Source organism: Lacerta agilis, chromosome 2, assembly GCF_009819535.1.
Source record: "Lacerta agilis isolate rLacAgi1 chromosome 2, rLacAgi1.pri, whole genome shotgun sequence".
NCBI classification, from domain to species: Eukaryota; Metazoa; Chordata; class Lepidosauria; order Squamata; family Lacertidae; genus Lacerta; species Lacerta agilis.
Genome location: NC_046313.1, coordinates 45,120,594 through 45,138,300, shown reverse-complemented (window position 1 = coordinate 45,138,300; position 17,707 = coordinate 45,120,594). Strand labels below are relative to the sequence as shown.

At 39.1% G+C, this 17,707-nt stretch overlaps 1 protein-coding gene across 1 annotated transcript in view; it reads left to right on the top strand.

The window, feature by feature from the left end:
* The window catches only part of SLIT3 (slit guidance ligand 3), a 195,073-nt gene that overhangs the window by 151,734 nt on the left and 25,632 nt on the right, over positions 1–17,707 (top strand). Inside the window, exons 27-29 of the mRNA XM_033141837.1 lie at positions 4,058–4,195; positions 12,399–12,639; positions 16,523–16,653. Of these exons, the coding sequence (XP_032997728.1) occupies positions 4,058–4,195; positions 12,399–12,639; positions 16,523–16,653 (510 nt within the window). The remainder of the gene's footprint in view (positions 1–4,057; positions 4,196–12,398; positions 12,640–16,522; positions 16,654–17,707) is intronic.

Below are 17,707 nucleotides of genomic sequence, written 5' to 3'. Positions count from 1 at the left end.
ATACAGTTAACTAACTGAATGCATCTCTCACAGAAATAAACCTGTTGTTCCAATTGCCCAGAATGTACATATTAGAGTATTGTTATAAATAATCTTTATTATTCTGGAGCTTGGAATTACTACCTGACAGAATAAAGCACTGATTTAATACAGCTCTTCCAAGAAAAGTGGTGGTTCTATCATTACTGTGATAGCCAATACACATCATAAAAGTGATGCATAGCAGCTTTGAATAGGGACCTGCACATCGTTCATTATTACATCACTTTATATTAGGACAAGAGGGATCAATAAAGCAACAGGATTAAATGCTGCTATTTCCTCCCATTGCATCTTATGATGGATACCGTTTGCATGCCAGTGTGCCTGAAGCATTGCTGAGCTGTTTTGCTATATATTTGCTAAATTTTTGAGAAAGAATAGTCCCGGATCTCCAACTTGCTTTTTCTGTTCCAGAAATGATTAATTACAGAATTATTGTTCTGAACGGCAATAGAATTCTGAATTAGTGCCTTCAGACAATTGTTCTGGATTTCTGATGTTTTGTAGATGTTATGTGATGTGAATGAGTGCAGGATCAGGTATATAGGCTGTGGATGGAGATTATAATGGAGAGCTGATGGTGTACAAACTTGTCAAAAGAGCATGAAATCATTAGATTGTGAGGTAAGCCAAAAGAGAGTGAAAAGAGATACACTATTCATAGGAAAATGGTGAATAATGATAAGTGCTCTCAGACATGCTGAAAAGGCAGGTCCTTAGGGAGGATTTAGCAGAAGGTTTTAGTGTTCCACCAAATAGTTCCAGGTAGCACCTTCACAAAGGCTGCTGAGTTCAGAAAATGCAGAAGAAGAATTGCATGCTTTTGAACACCTTTAGGTTACCTGATTTTTTAACACATGTTCCCCAGGTGTTCATTTCATTTTTATTTATTCTTTCCTTATTTAAAATTATAAGCCACATTTCTAAGGTGACTTGCAATAATATTAAAATAAAAAATAATTGAAATTACAGGAAATAAAACAGCAATAGAGGCGATAGAAGATATGGTTTGGTTTACCTAAAATTCCTGTAATTTTCTCCTCTAGTCAGATGCCTCAGAAGTGTAGGGAATAAGGAAGGTGCCAGCTCTCAGGGTCCATGATTTGAAACACCTGAGAGTGGATATGATCCTTTGTATCATTTCATTTATCCTTCGGTTATATTAAAAGCTGTTCCCAGTTGTTGCTGTTCTTCTGCAGCTACTTGGCTGTAAAATAGATCCAACTGTGCCAGTTTAGAGTTTTTGGAATTAAATCAGAGCTTTTGGACCTGTTCTAATGTTACCTGGCTGCTGGCATTCTACCCAAGGGAGCAATTGATTTAGTCTTTGAGTGTCATGTTCCTTCTTCTATTCCTCTATGCCTCTCCCGTGCCTCTCTCACCAGAGGCGGTTTTAGGATAGTGCGAAGGTTTGGCCAGTGGGTGCCACAACAATGCTGTAGAACAGCGTGTAAGAGGCAGGGGCACTGAATGTTGGCATCACACAGGGTGGTACCACTGAAATTTGAGAGCTCCAAGTCTGCCACTGGCCTCACTCTGGGTAGAAGGTAACAAATAAGCTGTGGTTAACTAAATGAGAGATCTTCCAGTAACAACTTACCTGCAATGAGGGGAGTAGAAGAGTTGCTAATATCTGAGCCAGCCTTGTGCTTCCCTGTTGATCAAATAAAGCAAGTGCTTATGCTCTGTAATAATAGTTAATATGTTGTAATAGTAATTAATAACTTTTAATTGGAGTAGTGTGTTTATTTGCCCATTTGCAAGGGAGAAGACCAAATACTTTTGTTGCTGGCAACTTTAAAGACCATGTCTCTGGTTTAAAGTGGTTACTTAAACATAGAACAGGCATATTCAAATGAAGGACAGACTAGGCTACCAATTTGCATACAATTAGCACAAACTGATTTTTATTATTCATATGTATAGATGCAAATTTAGAAATAATTATGATAATCAGAAATATATTACATCTCACCATAGTGGGGGAAACTGTGACCTGTGTTATCTGTCAGCCTGCTGCTGTCCAGGTTCTAACTGTTGAGAGGCAACTTCAAACCCTTGCACTTCCTTCAAGTGGTTCTTTATCTTTAAACTAGACTTTGACCCAGTAGCCTTCAAACAGGGAACATGACCACCCTACCCTGATTACAACTTATCCTGTGAAAGTGATCCCAATTCATACAGCTTCAAATGCTTACGGTGTCTACATATAAAACAAGTCTCTGAAATATGTAGGGTCTAAATTTGCTTTGGCCTACAGGAGTGGAAGTACATAAAGCTACCTTCATGTGTCAATATATAACATACAGATGAAAACTACAAATTTATAAATTAGTAATCCAGATACATTGAAAGACTAGAAATCTGTTTCCCCTGGGTACTATTTAAACACCCATGAAACATAAGATGAATCAGTTTCCATATCTATAGATTGTCTAGTCTCTGTCTCTTTTATGCCCGTACTTCCTCTGGCCACTAAATACAACCACGTAGTAAGGTGACATGACGATATCCCACATATTTCCTCTTAATCTTAATACACCTCTCTTTGCAGCTTTCTGCACCAGTCTTCTTCTTTTTTGCAGTGCAGGAGGAAATCTAGAAGTAAAGAGGCTAGCATTAGAATTAAATAAGCTGTTGACATCCAGAGTTCAGAGGTATATGAAAGTACGATCTCCAAAATATGTAACATATGCTAAACTGGGGAAGTAATGGATGTTTCTCTTTTGTTCTGGTTTGAATGATATGCTTATTATTTTCCAGCTGTACAGCAACATCCAGCTGGGAGGTTTGAAATGTGGTTTATAGGCTGAAATACATTCAAGACAGTCCAAAGCATAGTGTCTAAGATTTTGAGAGACTGCCTAGATTTCCAGAGAGATTTGCTCCCCCTGGCCTGAGACCTTGAATGCCAAGTTTCAGCCTAGAGCACATTTTTTATGGTTGAGTAATAAACCTCGGAAAATAGGGTATATAATGGAAATGCTGACACAACTTTAATACAAGCAACTTAACAACAGTAATAAATATATAATAGCTTATGTTTGCTGTTACTTTGGTTCCTCCAATCAGCTTTCTAGAAATGAGTTGCCATCTAAAGGTGGTGGAATGGCATCAACTTGTTCTTTTATCTTCATATTACGATCTGAGAACCAAATATTTATTGCTTCTTTTCATTATAATTACAGTTCAAATGCAGACTTATTAAGAAAACTCAAGTGATTGTCACTTCCATAAGATACAATGCTTCACTATACACTACCTTGAGGGAATTATGAAGTTTATCTAAATGTTTTCACGATTTGAGAGAGACCTGCTTTAAATGATTAAGAACTTACTTAAAATGGTTATTACTATAAACAGTGATGTTAGTATGTATGGTTACTTATTAAAGAATACGGTTTAACTTCAGTTAGTTACAACGGCTTTAACTAAGAATGTTTACACTATATTGTTACTCTCACTTTAAAATAGAAATTGGGGAATCTTTTTGGCTCCACAGGCCAGATCCTTATTAGGATCTACCTTAGAGAGCAAAATTTGATGGGCAGGTGGGAATGCCCACCTGTCAGTCACCTGATGTCATAGTGATGCCTTGTGATTGGGTACTTTGAAGTCAGCTGATGGACAGTAGAGCCAAATCTTGCTTTCTATAGGCATTGGGTGCGTCTGCAAGTTTCCCATGGAAAACTTGCTTGTACACCTGATCTGACAGGTTTCAGATTTACCTTCCATCTGCTGATGGGTGGCAGAGCCAAAGACTTGTTTTCCATTGCCATTGCACAATCCTGATTGTGCATTGGCAATCACATCTCTACCTGCCCCATACCTATGGGCTGCAAAAACAAATACTATACTAACACTCTTTGTTTATCATCAGATATATTATTGAAGTATGCTGTGGCCTTTATGCTTTGGTTTCTATATCACTTTCACCTTCACATCACAAATACTTTTGTTGATATAATTGAACACTGATTTATGCTTATGGATTCACCAATTGATCTTGTTACAGATGTGAATGCTTGCCTGGCTACAGTGGAAAACATTGTGAAATTGATGAAGATGACTGTGCGGGACACAAATGCCGCCATGGTGCATTGTGTGTAGATGCTGTCAATGGGTACACCTGCATTTGTCCTCAAGGATTCAGGTAAGCAAAGCGGCATGGGCTCCCTCCAGATAATACTCTGACATTGGAATGTACAGGCTTGTGGAACTATTTTTAATGGCTCAGAAGCTATTTGCACAACATCTAGTAGTCCACTTGTATGACAAAGCCATTTCAGGCATGCACGCTGTTACTTCCGGTCATTGCCCCCTAAATACCCAGTCAATCACTGTGTTCTGCAGGAGAGAGCTTCCTGCAGATACCATCCTATCGGGAGATTCGTTCTGCATGATGTTGGAATGGGGTCTTTAGTGTGTCAGCACTTCCATTTGGAACTACCTTCCATTGCATACCAGCATAATAATAATTTATTCCCATTATCTGAGGCCTGGTAGGGCAGACACATTTTTTTATATATAAATACCCTGGTTAGTTTATTAAACCATGAACTTATCTTTGATTTCCTCTTCACTCTGTTGTAATTTCCTCAAAAGAGTATCAAAGCAACATAGAGTAATAAAATCCATAGAATTGTAGTTAACTAAGTTTTACTCAGAGTAGACCCATTGAAATTGATGGACCTAAGTTAGTCATGACATTAATTTCAAAGGATCTGCTCTAAGTGACTTGGTTGAATACACCCCATGGAAATGCAGCTTTATCAATAATTCACCTTGTATCTTTACTTCAGGCAGGTTCTCTACCCTCCTATCCCAGCATCTTGCATGCCTATCTGATTTAAACATTTGTTTGGTGCTTTGTTTTTTTGTAAAATCCCCCTCAATGTTAATTTTAAAAACTGTTCAAAGGAGTAGCAGGGGTTGACTTCCTAATGGTTAAGGGCCTGCTAATAGTGCAGTATACAGCCTCTTTGAAAAGTAGAAGTTCAGATTGTAGCCCAGTTTAGCCATTCATTTTGAATGTACAAAGAGTCATGTGCAGAAGACTTGTCCCCAACATTTCTATCCCCATCAGAGACCACTGTGTATTAAGCAGAAAGTTGTGAAGGAAGCACATTCACTTGCTCCACCATTAAACTATATTCACAAGAAATGTAAGGCAACAACATGTTGGCAAATGTCCCACCCACGTGTAAGAGGCAGGGGCACTGAATGTTGTGATGCCAACATTCAGTGCCCCTGCCTCTTACACGCTGTTCTACAGCATTGTTGTGGCACCCACTGGCCAGTTGTGAGACTGCCCCGAACCTGGAACAAAGCCTTGTGCACATTCCTGGCTACGTGAGACCGGTGGCACATTCAATATGTGATTGTTTCCCAGTGTGAAGAACAACACACACAAGCCATTGATTAGGCTAAACTATTTATTATAGGTAAATGCAGAATATGTCTCTGCTAGCCAGCTGAGATACTCAGAGCTGTGCATAAGAGCATCTAGCATCTCTCGAGCCAGAACTGAAAGTAAAGTACAATAACATCACATGTGTGAGAAAGCAGATATAGGACTATTGGCTTTCTCACAGGATAAAAACAGACATGTTACACTGGCCTCACTGTTGCTTTTGCAGCTCGGCGTGTACAAATATCCCAACACAACACACCCAGAGACTGATTGGAATTATGTTACATAGAATTCCTACCATCATCACACTAAGTGTTCGGATTCTGATTGTCATAAAAGTGCTTTGCATTTGGTGTACAGGATTTCTGTAGCTCTGTCTTCACAATTTTCAAGTTTAGTTTAGTTCTGACAGCTGTCAATAGGCTACTCTTCTGAAAATTTCACTGTATGTCAAAGATAAGGACACTTCACCAAATGAGTTCAGTAATCATTGCCTGGAGGGTTAGATATTGCTTCCTTCCCGTCAAATATTTTCTGTATTTTAGAACACATTCACAGCAAGAGAGCAGTCACACCTGGAAAAAAAGAGCTATGATAAAATAGAAATGCAGGACCATTTGTGAACCTTTTTTCTGGTCATTGAACCTACAGCAATTTACTGTTTTCCCAATTTCATTGCTTCTTTTCTTTTGTTCTTACCATGTACTTCTGTTGCATTACTCTGCTTTTAGCATTCTGAAGAGCAGGTATTGATTCTTAAAGTGATGTAAGGCCATGCTTTCAAAAGCTCAGTGCTTACAAAAGATAAGATAAGGAAATGAATTTCTTTGGTCACCCTTCCTGTTCTATTTTCTCCTTAAATCTTTGACTTTATGCTGGTTGTACAGAAAAAGGCTAATGGTTAGATTTGTCTAAGTTCCTAAATCGCCTATGTTCCTAAAAGTGTCTATTTGTTGGTGGCACATTATTTTAAAGTATGTTGCTGGAAACGTACCATGCTTAAAAGTAACATGCCACCAAAAAACAGATGGTTTGGGGGACATAGCTTTTAGGAACCAATGTAGTGGGAGCACAGTGCCTGTGAAAGTCTAGAGACTTCAGCACTATAAATGTTTTGTATGTTTGTTTTCAGAATTTATATCCTGCCTTTCTGGTAATGATTCAAAGCCACTTACAATCAAAACCAGAATTTTCCAAAAATATAAATAAGTTAGTCAAATAGAAAGGAAGTGTGACACTCTCTAAAAACACCAGAAATAAAAGCAGTAGAAGAACTTCATCATTTGAAGTTTTTACAATAAAGATGCATATAGAATTTATATAGAACATAGATACATTATAATAAAACCATACTTTTAATAGCTTGAGTATTTTATGCTGTCCTCGGTGCTCATGCTTTTGCCTTATATAATAAGATTTGCAATTGTCCATTTTCCATTTTTATCCCTTTCTGTCACTCCCAGTTCACTTGTGGTGTTCCTCACCTTGCCAAACAAAAAAGACAATGAAATGAGCATTTCAAAGATGTATTTATGAGAGGGTAAACTAGGCAACTGCCCAGGGCAGCAAATTGGAGGCACCTCCCACAAAAGCTCATCCCAGGCCCTGGAGCCAGTGGCCACCATGGTGGACTCATGGGCCAGCAGTGGGAAGGGAGAAACAAATTCATCACACCAGCCAAGGACAGCGCCCCAGTTGTGAAAGGGGAGGTGACACAACTTCACAACAGTTTCTCCTGAGAGAAAGTGAGATGGGAGGGGTAGCACTTGTGTATAGTTTACTATTGAAAGGGACGGCAGCAAATCTCTTCTGCAGATGCCATAAATACAACACTGTATGTACGCTTCCTCTTCAATGCTCCTTTGGCATGACTGTCAGAAGGCATTTGGAAGCTTTCACTTCTGCTTTCATTTTATGAGATTATCTTGTTTCAACAAATCATAAGATTAATCACAGTTTAGGGCACAGATGTAATGCTAAACTGTGGTTAACTGAAATCAGAAGTGAAATCTTTCCATCTCCTCATGGCCATACCGGAAGAGGAAAGAGGAGCAGTGGAGGAGAATGCCAGCACAAAGGGCTTGTTCTCATAATGACAAACCAATTTATTGTTCTTTGCAGCTGTATCTTACATTTAGAGCAATGGGACTGAACTCTTCTGTAGTGAACTCTTTACGCTTTAGGCATGGGAGTTTAAAATGAAGTTTAAAATTCTGGTAACAAAATACTTCTACTTATTATTCTTTACACGAACTTTGCCTTCTGTATTTTCCTGGCAGGCTGCTCTGCTGGGGATTTGGAATCCCTTTTTTATTATTTTAAAGACAGCAATGGCAAACACTGTGAGCACCACAAAGTTGAATTCTCTGATGTGTGTGCATGTAAAATCAATTTCAATTCATTTACAAAAGAGAGCAGTGGTACATGCCTTGGGCATTAGCTGTGTAGTTATTTGAAAGTCTTAAGTGCCAATGAAAAAGAAGGATTGCTTATGGTGGCCTATGGAAATGGAAATTAGGATGAATGTAATAAACTGCAGCCAATTTAGCTAAAACACTGAATGATCTTATCATGTGTATACCAGGCTACTTCCAGCTAGGCATTTTGTGTGAAATCACCATTCATGATTCACTCACACTGATGCCCTCGTCTATTTGAAACAGACAGTTTCACTTTTTTTGAGAAGGATGAGTAAGTATCAGTATTAAAACAGAATAAAAAATGAAACAAAATTCCTTCCAGTAGCACCTTAGAGACCAACTAAGTTTGTTCTTGGTATGAGCTTTCGTGTGCATGCACACTTCTTCAGATACACACACGATAGCTCATACCAAGAAAAAACTTAGTTGGTCTCTAAGGTGCTACTGGAAGGAATTTTGTTTCATTTTTTACTCTGTTTTGACTATGGCAGACCAACACAGCTACCTACCTGTATCAGTATTAAGAGATTCAATTTTGACATGGGCAGTGGCAGGGGTATGTACAGTATCACAGCTCAACACACATTTGCTATAACCTTTGTGGTGAGCACCATTTTATTGCCCTGTTAATTTTGTTTAAGCAAGTTTAAACAAACTAAACACTTTCCCATCTATAGTGGGTTTTTGTGTTTTTTTTAATGTTTGTGAAATACTAGTTTAATGAAAGTGTAGAAGAGTTTGGATTTGATATCCCGCTTTTCACTACCCGAAGGAGTCTCAAAGCGGCTAACATTCTCCTTTCCCTTCCTCCCCCACAACAAACACTCTGTGAGGTGAGTGGGGCTGAGAGACTTCAGAGAAGTGTGACTAGCCCAAGGTCACCCAGCAGCTGCATGTGGAGGAGTGTAGACACGAACCCGGTTCCCCAGATTACGAGTCTACCGCTACATGTAAACCTACATACGAAATATATCAATGAATTTATTAAGTCTGTTACCCCAGGAAACACTGTTGGATGTCAGTCAGCATGAGTATATTTTTGATTTTGCTAATTTCAACGTGGCCCATTCCTAAGTGTGTTTAGGACTGTGGCCCAAATTTTCATGGAGTAGCCCAAAGAAAGTGCTGTTAAAAAAAAAAAGCTAACAGACTGCAGTTTGCTGAAGACTTAGTGACATCATACCAACATGAAGATGCTGTGAAACTGCAGTCTCACCACCCTTGTAGACTGGCTTTGAGGCTGTTGCAGCTGTTGCCAATGTCCCAATTCTTTTTCAGGGCACTTTTGTGAACCTGACATCTGGTTCCAACTTGAATGAAGTGCCTGTGGTTGCAGACTTAGGTTGTACAGTTTGGTATAATCCCTGCTTACTTAAAGGATTGCTGCAGAAACTCCTTGCTGCAAAATATCACAGCGGGAGAAATTCTGAAATAGCTATGTAACAAAGAAATAAAACAACATGCATTATACAAAGCTCAGCAGTTGTAATGTATGTTTCCCCTCTAGAATGACATCTATCAGAAAAATAGGTGGACTACTAAAGGGAAGGTGTAATAAGTCAGACTCTACTTACCAGGGGTTCATGAATTCTAAAGAGTTCATACAAAATTTAAGGGAAAAAATAACACAGAGTCAATATCTGGGAGAAAGTGGCCATATTATTTATTTCAGAAGCGCTCACACTAATAAGCTATTTCATAGTTTATAGAGTTGCAGTCAAGAAAGGTCGATGAAACCTGTGCTTGCTACTGATTCATATATACTAGAATGTGACTTAAGCAACAAGAAAGCAATATCTTTGCATGCAAGTTTTAAAAGCCCAGCTCCTCCTTCACATCACTTTAAGCCTAGGAGAGTCAACTGTCATTTTTCACAATAAGAATTTGCTGGATGAGAAGGTGCATTAGACACATTTCCATCTACCTTTCCTTCTCTGACTCAGCTTTCAAAAAAACAAGAGACACAGGGCCAGACAAGTTGTGAGATTAAATGCAGTTTTTGGATTTAATGTGCAGTCCTTGGTCCCCCTGTAATGCATAACATTAGCTGGAAGATAGATCACCAGGGTTGCATCATGCACAGAGGGGAAATGTAACCCTTTCCTCTCCTGTTTTGGTGCTGAGGAAAATCCTTCCTCTGAAGATGCTATTTGCATTGTGAGGAAATCCACCATTGAGGGATTCCAGCCCTTCAAGCTGATGCTATTTAAAAAAAGCCTGTACATGCAGTGCGAAACATAGTGCAATGTCCCTTTTGCTACCTTTGTCTGGATATTGTCTGGATATTTTAGGATGTATTGTTCCATTCAATGTCTTTAAAAAAAATCTTAATTATTCATTTATATTAAGAAAAGCTGCAGCCCTAAGCATGCTATCTGGGAGTCAGCTCCATTATATAGTGTGGTCTTACTTCTGAGTAAACATGCATAGATTTGTCATGGGTTTTTTGTTTTTGTTTTTTGCTCTCCTTGCTTTGAAGCACTTTGCTTAGTGCAGAGAAGTTGTGGTATTACGTATCTTCACACATATTTTCAGTTCTTAAACTGTGTGGGGTTTTTTAATATGATACATTCACTTGTAGCTCCCTGCTTTTACTCCAAATCCTTCAAAGGGGCTTTTCTGCAACAATGACAGAATAAACCTCTTAATTGGAAAGCATATTGAATGTCTTTGGAAAGAGGGCATGCACCATAGTCTACTTTACATTTTCTGTGTGCTATGATGTGACTTTCATGTTAATGATACACTCATTATGTTATGCACATAGTTTGGTTGGTTTTGGAAAGTTGTTATAAAGAAGAACTTTGGGACAACCAAAGAAATAAATCTTCCTCAGCTTAGCCACATTGCCTGCTCAGAGGCATACCTAAGGATTGGTGAAACTGGCCCCCACCAGGAGTCCAGGCCCAGGGAGGGGTGCAGAAATCACCTGTCATGTGTTGGTTTCCTCCCGCAACACTTGTAGCACCCCCTGGCTCTGCATTTCAGCTCCTGCTTTGCCTGCAGAAGGAATCTGCTAGGATCGCCAACAGGAAAAGCTGCTGCTGTTGCTGCTGCTGCTGCTGCTGCTGCTGACAGAAAGGGGTCCTCAGAGTGGCTTCCCTGTTAAGAGCAGCACATGCAGCCTGTCCAGGCTGGAGGAGGCATGATCCTCTTGTCCAGGCAACCTTGCTTGCTTCTCAGTTTTTTTTCAGGAGGATGCTCATAGAGCTCATTGCCAGGGGTCAGTGATACAGCTCCTTGCCACCTCTTTGCCTGCCTAATGTGCCAGTCTGGCAGCATTTGAGAACTACGGGCGAGCACAGCTGGCTTCATGGGCATGCAGTATCAGCATTCTGATCAGAGTCAAACAATGAAGTAGTCTGTTGTTGGAAGGTCACAGTAGCTCTTCGCATGTCTTCCTCCTGGTGATTATGTATTTATTTTTTAGCGAAGTGTCTTGTCATTGGGTGGGGGGATTCAAACGAATGAGAATACTTGGAGGCACTACAGGGGAAAACAAAACAATGCAAATATTGCTCAGAAGTAATCTAGAACCACTTCTTTACATTCTGACCCAGTCTTATGTTGTGGCTGACATCTGAAAACCTTCTCACATAACCGTTTTCTTAGATGTGCCTCACTTTCATTTAGGACCAACCATGAACATCACTACATGTCTGTTTCACTGCTAGTGATAGGAAACAGCCCCACATAGTTACCTTGTAAGCAGCATGACTGTGGCTCAATAAAACTAGACACTAGCTGTAAGTGTGACCTGAGATAGAATACATTTTTCTTGTTAGTAAAACCACTCCTGAAAAGAGGAGCAGATGTCACTTTTAGTTGGAATGTGGACAGAATGGACAGACACAGGAATAACAAATTAAAAACAAGTTGAAACTTCATTAGAAACGGAAGGCTGGTAATTGCAAAGAACATGATTACAAATATTTATTTTCAAAACTCTTATAAGAGACTATGGTGTGCCTTGCTTTCAAAACCACCTTGCTGCAATTTAACAAGGGCCTGACATACTGTTTGAAGTGAATGGTATAGTTTTGAAAGGTTGGTTGTGTTTTCCTTTCCAAATGTCACATGAATATCTATCTGCATATTTAGCAGTCAAATAATTCAGTCACACATTTTGATTTAAATATGAATTTAAATGAGTGTTTTATAGCCTGATTCCACCCCACCCCCATCAGCCATGTATCTGGCACTGGTGATTTTCCACTGGGGGTGTAGGAAAGAAGTAATTGATATGTAATATTTCCTGCTCATATTGTTTTATAAAGTGCTCTCGTGAACATATATACTCATCTTTCCACAGGGCTGTCCATTATGTACTCACAGGATCACCTAAAAAATCAACACAAGAGCTGGAAACGTTTCTTTGGTTTTGGCCCAGTATTTGTCACTTTTGTATACTCTAGAGCAGCAGGAGTTTACAATGACACATTTATATTTGAACTTCATATCTTTAAACTTCTGCCTGAGGCAGGTGGGTTTAGAATAACATTCTTACTTTCTTATTTTTTAAGTGGGCTTTTCTGTGAAAATCCTCCACCGATGGTTCTGCTCCAGACAAGCCCTTGTGACTACTATGAATGCCAAAACGGAGCGCAGTGCATTGTAGTGCACCAGGAACCCGTCTGTCGTTGCCTGGCTGGTTTTGCTGGCCAGAAGTGTGAGAAACTAATTACCGTCAATTTTGTTGGAAAGGATTCCTACGTTGAACTTCCACAAGCCAAAATCCGCCCTCAAGCAAACATCTCCCTTCAAGTAAGTCAACCCAGTTTTGTTCCCATATAATGTGGCAAATAACTTATGCAAAGGCCAGCACACACATTACATTCACTACCAGCGAAAACAGTCTTGCTGTGATAAGCAATACCCACTTAAACCATTATTGGAAGGAACATCTGATGACGTTAAAAGCTGATTATATTAATCTGCTTACTTTCGCATGCTCCTGATGCAGTTTAAGCATCTTGTATGGGGAGAGAGCCACAATTTAAGATAAGATAAGATTTCTTTATTGTCATTGTACAAGTGCAAGTACAATGTTTTACAAGTGCAACAAAATTGAATGCCATCCCATAAAAACAAGACAAAAAACAAAAAACACATTTTCAGTCACACATGCACATACCCATCACAACTCTCCAAGGTCATATTATCTGGTTACAGCATTTAAGATGGTTATAGCTCTCGGGTAGAAACTATTTTTTAATCTATTTGTTCTTGCTTTAATTGTTCTATATCTCTTGCCCAAAGGCAGTGGTGCAAAAAGACTGTATCCCGGATGAGATGGATCCTGTAAAATATTGTTTACTTGTTTAAGGCAGTGGGAACTGTATAGTTCTTCCAAAGATGGGAGAGGGTGACCAATAATCTTTCAGGCTGTGGTTATGACCTTCTGGAGTACCAATTTCTTTCCTCACTCAATACTATGAAACAAAAAAATGGAGAAACAATTTTGTTTATTTTAATTTTTTTACATTACTTTGTTTTCTCTGGTTTTGCTTGCATAAAAAAGCAAAATGTGCCATGAGCTAGGAGCTGAGGCACATTCAGTCATATAGGCCACATCTTGGGCTTCATGTTGAAAACAGGTTTATGACAAAAGTAGATTTTGAATGATAAAATAAATGCCAGACTTGTTTACTACATGGATCTCTCACAGATGGTGTTCTCAAAGCTTATTTTTCAGTTAAAATATTGCTTCTCCATCTGGTAGCTAATGCCACACAAGTAAAAAATTAGCTTTAATGAAGCATCTCTTAAAACAGGAATAAGGGGTGCTTCCAAATAGAAAGAACTGAAATAAATAAAAAGTCACTTTCAACTTACCAGTCTGAACAAATACTTTTTTTAAAGTGAATATTTCAATTTCAAATATTGCCATTTGTCTTGCAATTTAAAAATCACTCTGGCACATTTATTGCTTGGAACTAATACTTGTTTCTGAGAACCTCAAGGGGCTTTTAAAGCATGTAGCTACATAAGAAGGTTGGGAGAAGACTTCAGGAGCAGTGGCTAAATGCTTGAAAACTTGTGTAGAACTAAACTAATCACAATACAGGCAATAATGCGGGGGGGGGGGAGGCTGTGCCTACTGCCACTGCTACCTGCAGTGAAAGTGTTTTCAGTAGAAACGCTTCCCTGTTATCTGTATGTATGGGCAACATACTAGAAGACTCATAGAGCATCTCCACATGAGACTTTGCCAAACCCCTGCTAAATATGACATTTGGAATTCCTCTCCCACTCACACAGAGGTATTTAACAAGCATTCATCAGTATGTGCATACAACCACTTTACACAACTGCTGAATGAATGCATGGACGGTGCCCTCCAATTTTTTGGGCAAACCTGTGTGCCTGAGGCTGATTGGAGTTGTAGTCCAAAACTTCCAGAAGGCACCAGGTTGGAAAGGATGATTTAGTCCAGAGTTGGCCAACTCCCAAGAGACTGTGATCTACTCATAGAGTTAAAAACTGGCAGTGATCTGCCCCTTTTTGGGGTTTCAGGTCAAAGTTGTTGAGCTTTTTTTAGGAAGGAAAGCCCTGTTGTTTTTTGGGTGCAGGGCAAAAGTGTTGAGCTTTTTTAGGGGAACCAAAGTTGTTGAGCTTCTTTGGGGGGAGACATCCAGTGATCTACCTGTTGGACGTGCCTGGTTTAGTCTTACTTCTGAGATGGTCCATTGTATATCAGCTGTTACTACTGAAGGATGCAGACAGGAGACTTGGTGTGGTGTAGCCTACCACTTGACTTGCCTGTCCTGGCAGGGCACTGCGCCATTTTCTAAAGTCATTGAAAGTAGTTTACATATTTTAAAGCCTTCAGTTCATGGCTGCTGTTTTCATAAGCAGTCAGTGGTTGAATAATTTTTTTTTAGAAGTTTGTTATGTTACATTCTGTCATTTCATTTCTCAAGCACCTTGAGCTATGTGAGATTTTGGGTAAAAAGTTACAAACAAGTAAAAAAAAATGAGAGAAGATGTATGCTGTTAGCCATTATGAGTGCTTCTTAAGCAGAAATAATTAACTATAAATTATATAAACAAGTAAATTCGGGATTTCCTAACTGGGGGGATGGGTATTGCTTTTGTTTACTGTATTACGTCTTTGTGATCCTTGGATGGACTGTGTAGAAATTTAATAAATTTAGTACTTGGCTGCAATGTACATTTAAAGTTTCATATGTTCACAAGCTTCCCTCTTCAAAACTGACCTGAGGGATGTTTGACATGAGTAATGATTCTTAGTGTACATTTTACGTGATTGTGTTTCTGGTGGTACAGAAACTGTATGTATCCCGTTTATTAACTTTCTGTGAGCATTTGTCCTAGCAAAGCTCCTTTTATAGAATAAGAACTGTGATCTGATTCCTAATGCCCATTGCACACAGAGATGCTTACTGAAATATCTAGAGATGCCACACTTAAAATGGTACATGTGAAGGAAAGAGGATTTTCAATCATTTTGAGTTTAGGTTTTGGTTGTAAAACTTGGGTTGTAAAATGGTTTTTTATTTCAAAGGCTCTCCAACACAGGGGGGCAAAAGTTCACAGTAAAGTTAAAAGCACAAATGGATGTTTTGTTCGGGAAGTTGCTCATAGGAAGTTTAAAAGGGAATGTTTTGATCAGGATATTTTGCATACAAGGGCCTAAGGTTGAGCCTAGGAAGCAGACAATTAAAGGGAAATCGAAACTTTACCAGAAGGCTACTCTCCTTCTGATTGTTAAAAGTTTGGAAAGGCAAAGGAAATAGGGTAGTTAGAAAGCTGTGGAATCAGAGATTTGAAGAGTTGGAGTTGACAAAGCTGTAAGAGAGGGAGGGAACTGAAACACTGGAAAGTATAAGAGCACAGCTGGGCACTGCAGCAGGGAGGAATGTGGAAGAGACCACAAAGAGACCCGGAGGTTGAACACAGGGGTGCCAAAATTGCTGAATACTGGCTTGGTTAGGAGGAAAGCCTAGAATAGGTATAGAATGAACTTATCTCTATTTGCTGTTTATGGATAACTTTTTTGCCTTACTAAAGGTTCCTAAAACCATAAGTAAAAGCATATAGTAATTTGTGGGAGGAGGGGGCGGAATTGGTCTGAGGACCTGTTATTTATGCCGTGCTTAATTGCATTATCACTCTCTGCAGGGGAGGGAGTAGGTTAGGCCAGATAAAATCTGAAAGGCTAACAGGCTGTTCAGTGGAAGCAGCCAGAGAAAAATCAAGATATGCACTTGGTGGCAGTAGCGAGAAGATAAAGGATCATTGTGTTGGCTGGTCTGCTTGCCACCTACAACCAGCGCCATAACACTGTAAAAAAAGAAAGTACAATTTTCTTTACCGAAGAGCTCAGTGCAATGGCTTTGAGATAAATGTTTTGGTATTTACTAACTATACATGAAGTAGTTGTAGTGACAATACATACCATACTTTTCCGTGTATAAGACTATTTTTTTTACTCTAAAATAATGTTCAAAATCTGGGCTCATCTTATACATGGATAGTATCCCCCCCATTTTCTTAAATCGGAGTCCCCTAAAATGTCTTATACATGGGGTGTCTTATAGATGGGAAAATACAGTAAATATTATGTATATGCCTTTGCTTTTTTATATATAACCAATATTCACTTTTACTTTGACATTTAAAGGTAGCAACAGATAAAGACAATGGCATCTTATTATACAAAGGGGACAACGATCCTCTGGCTTTAGAGTTGTATCAAGGTCATGTGAGACTTATCTATGACACGCTGAGTGCCCCACCCACAACTATATACAGGTAAGTACACTGGCTACAGAATTAGAAAGTGAAGATTTCCTTTTAAAAGTAAAATTGCATATTCTCTCTCTCTCTCTCTCTCTCTGCTTACAATTTCACATTTTCCTTATCAGGTTATAAGAAAAGATGCTGTTGGGGATTTAAAAAACAAACAAATAAAACCCAGTTTGTATTTACAGACCCACACTTCATTACTGTATGCACTTCCTGTTATCAGTTTATATCTATTCAACCAATCTATTCTAATCCTCATTCTGACACCACACATATAGAATAGGTCACAACCTGGCAGAGGTGTAGGAAGGTTAGGTGGTACCCGGTGCGGAAAATTTCTTCTCACCCCCCCCATTGATTCCCCCCCCCCGCAAAATGGTTTTACGTTATTTCATATTTTCTTACAAAGGAATAATAACAAATAATAATAATAAACTTTTATGTACTGTATATCCCACGCTCCCCGTCAGAAGTTGGGCTCAGGGTGGCTAACATCAGATACATAACATTGGTATAAAATCAAGCAATAATTAAATTACCTCCTAAAAACATCTCAAAATCAAATTAAAGTCTAATTAGATGGCTTTCCACAGGGTTAGGGTTGGGAACAGTAAGTGCTCCACTGAACTGAAATTTCAGCCTTCACGACATAGGAAAACAGCCAAGTAAACAGCTATTTTGGTGAAGGAGGGTCAAGATATTAACTGATATGCATGAAATTTTATATATAGCTATATAATCCCTAGTATAGTAAGATAAGACCTTTGGAGCAGGCATTTTTTTAAAAAAAAGTTTTTTTTTATGAACCGCCCTAGTAGGGCAGTAATTGTTCCTTGATAATTTGTCACCCCCTCCATAATGGAACATGGGGCGTTCCGCCCCCTTGCCCCTGCAACCTGGTTGCCCTTCAGTTGAATCACAATTGGGCCAGAAGGCATTTTGAAACTGGAAGAAATTATGAAGTTTCAACCATGAACCACCTAGACCAGTCCCTTCATGTGAGTTAAAGCCACTGAGAGCCAGTGTGGTGTAGTGGTTAAGAGTGGTAGACTCGTAATCT